At 30.6% G+C, this 2,983-nt stretch overlaps 1 protein-coding gene across 1 annotated transcript in view; it reads left to right on the top strand.

The window, feature by feature from the left end:
- YIPF4 (Yip1 domain family member 4) overlaps nucleotides 1–2,615 on the top strand; it is a 28,769-nt gene extending 26,154 nt beyond the window's left edge. Inside the window, exon 6 of the mRNA XM_007450953.1 lies at nucleotides 1,509–2,615. Coding sequence (XP_007451015.1) covers nucleotides 1,509–1,646 — 138 coding nt within the window. The 3' untranslated portion in view covers nucleotides 1,647–2,615. The remainder of the gene's footprint in view (nucleotides 1–1,508) is intronic.
- Nucleotides 2,616–2,983: the final 368 nt, after the last annotated feature.

Raw genomic sequence — 2,983 nt, 5'->3', positions numbered from 1 at the left:
TAATCACTTAATCTTCTCTGTGTAGCAATCTGTTTTACATGTTTCTTGTTTTAGTCCAAAGTTTGCTGAGAAATAATGTTGCAAAACTCTCATCACTTAACTCTAGCATTAGAATACAGTTTAATCTACAAGCACTAATTTTTTAAACATTAAATCTCTGTAACTCTTACCAATCTTTAACCATTTATTTACAAAAAAATTTAATCATGCCATACAAATGCAATTTGATTATAATTTTACTTCATTTATTTCCCTATACTTTTTTGTAGGTTTAAAATATCTTGCAGGTTTTTTTGTATGTTTTTAGTTTCAAAAGCACAATATAAAATCGAACCATCTCAAATACATTTTCAGTCAGTCTGCCAGTATTTATTTTTTACCTCTGTACCAGTGGTTCTCAACTGATGGCAATTTTGCCCCCCTAGGACATTTGGCAATGTCTGGAGACATTTTTGGGTATCACAAATGGGGAGGGCTGGGATGGCACTAGTATATAGTGACTAGAAGCCAGGGATACTGCTAAACATCCTACAGTGCACAGGACAACTTCCTACAACTATTTTCCAGCTCAAAAATTTGATTAGTGCATGGTTGAGAAACCCTGATCTGTGCCAGGTCTGTTTCTGTCATAGTTTCCCTGATTTCTACCGTTACATTTTATTCTGTAAAATGCCCTCAGTGACTATATTGGTAAGTATTATATAAATTTCTAGTTGAAATAATTTAAAATTAAGCACGTGCATAATCAGAAAACTCTCTTCCATTATGGTTTACCATGGGATATTGAATATAGTTCCCTGTGCTATACATTAGGACATCGACTATACTTCAATTTTTTAAAAAAGCAAAAAAAAATTTTTTATTATGAAAAATTTTCAAACATTAAAAAAAAAAGAAAACTCAACCAAAATGTTATGGTTTTCCTCCTTTCCATGTAACACTGTACTTCTACCTTGTCCTGGGAAAATGATTTGATACTTAATAAATGTTGTGTAAAATTTTCACTTAATATGTTTTTCTACTTCTTGGGGAAAAAAAAGGAAAAATTTCTATTTTGTGAAGATCAATTTGTTTTCTTTCAGGAAACAAATAATCTTTCAGCTGCCTATCCCTATAATAGTTTTTCCGAAAGTTGCCGTATCTTAAGTCACCAGGGACACTTGTTAAAAAGTCTGTTAATTAGACCCTTCTTCCCTTAGAGATTCTGATTCAGTAGAACTAGAATGAATCCCAGGATTCTGTTTTTTTAATAGGCACCCAAGGTGATTCCTATTGATTAGACAAGTTTGATAACAAAAGACTTCATTTGCAGATGTCAGGGAGCAGAGCAAGGATGAATATTCCTAACAAGTTTTAAATAAGTGTTTAATAATAAGTGTTACTGCTTCTACAATTGGTTGTTAGGGTTGTTTTAAAAAACTACTGTAAATGTTATTTTTATGATACCCAAAATGTTAATTAACTTGCTAATATGCTGCCTTTTGTCTTTTTTGTTTGTTTTTTTAAAGCTCTTTGGTGTGTTTTGGGCTGCCTACAGTGCTGCTTCATTGTTAGTGGGTGAAGAATTCAAGACCAAAAAGCCTCTCCTGATTTATCCAATCTTTTTATTATACATTTATTTTTTGTCCTTATATACTGGGGTGTGATCTAAGTCATATATGAGTAGAAAAAGACAATGTTACCTTTCTGTGTAGGCTGGGAATTCTTGCTTGAGGGGATTGAAAAAAACGTATTGCTGGTAAAATTTTACATGTTCCAGATGTAAAGGCAGTCTAAAGTCTTTTTAAAACAATTTTTTTTTGTATTTAATTAAGCAATTGCAGTTACCTGAATATTTTTGGTCAGAATTCTGAATACTGTTTGATTCATCATATTCCAGTGAATAAAATATAAAAGCATTGTGTTTTTAAGATTGTGTCAATATTCTCCTAAAAACTTGTGCCAAAAGCACCTGGAATGGTAATTATATTTCACTTGAAGGGTAAATATGACAGCATCCTGATAATCCAAAAGTGCAATTTTTTTCTTTAAAGGGTTTTCTCCTGCATTGCAGATCCTGTAGATAGATATTTATATATATATATTTATGAAGTAATTCTTATTATTCACAAAATGTATTTCTGAATAACCTAAAAATTAAGATATTTTAAATCTGATGCTTAAAATTTATTTAATTTGGCCATTAATCTTTTTATTTATAAATTTAATTTTGCTTTTAAATTATATATAATTTAAAAAATCTCATACATGCTTCAGTCAGTATGTCCTTGTTAAGAATTCTTAATAATAACAATTGAAACTAATAACAGTTGCTGATGTAGATTTGGTTGGTTTGGGTGTGCTTTTAAAAACCACTTTTGAATGTCTAAACATTTGATTTAAAGTTTCTGTTTATCTTTCTGACCAAAAAAGCAAGAGGTATGATGGATATGGCATTCATTAAAATTGTCAATATGTAGAAAAACAGTAATATTTATAGCATCAGTAAATATTTTTAAGTGGTACTCCGAAGTCATAAAAGTTGCTGGAAAGAGACCGTTAGAGTCTTGTGGTCCTGAACAATGTTATATGAAGTAGAAGAAAATAAAATGCCTCCCAGCTGTGTGTTTTGTTTTTATAACACCTTGTCCTGTATTACTTGATATTTTAACAAGTATCAGGTACTCTTTAACAAGAATACAATAATATTTGCAAAGGGAAGTATTAAATTTTAACTAGAGAAATTTTTTTGGCAAATAATTTCATAGACTGTAGATGTATGTTTAATCTTAGTTTGTACAGTAGATAAAATAATTTATATCGATAAAATAGCAAATGCCTAATAACCATTAGCATATTATTATATTATCCTTTCTGGTCTCAGCTGGAAGACTTAACTGCTGTCTTCAATATGATAACGTGGCCACCTCTTGGTATGTATTCCTTTAGCAACCTGATTTGTCAGGAAATATCCAGCAACTCTGAAGTAAGCCTACAGATTAGC

Source organism: Lipotes vexillifer, unplaced genomic scaffold, assembly GCF_000442215.2.
Source record: "Lipotes vexillifer unplaced genomic scaffold, Lipotes_vexillifer_v1.1 scaffold776, whole genome shotgun sequence".
NCBI classification, from domain to species: Eukaryota; Metazoa; Chordata; class Mammalia; order Artiodactyla; family Lipotidae; genus Lipotes; species Lipotes vexillifer.
This window is presented reverse-complemented; position numbering and strand designations above follow the sequence as displayed.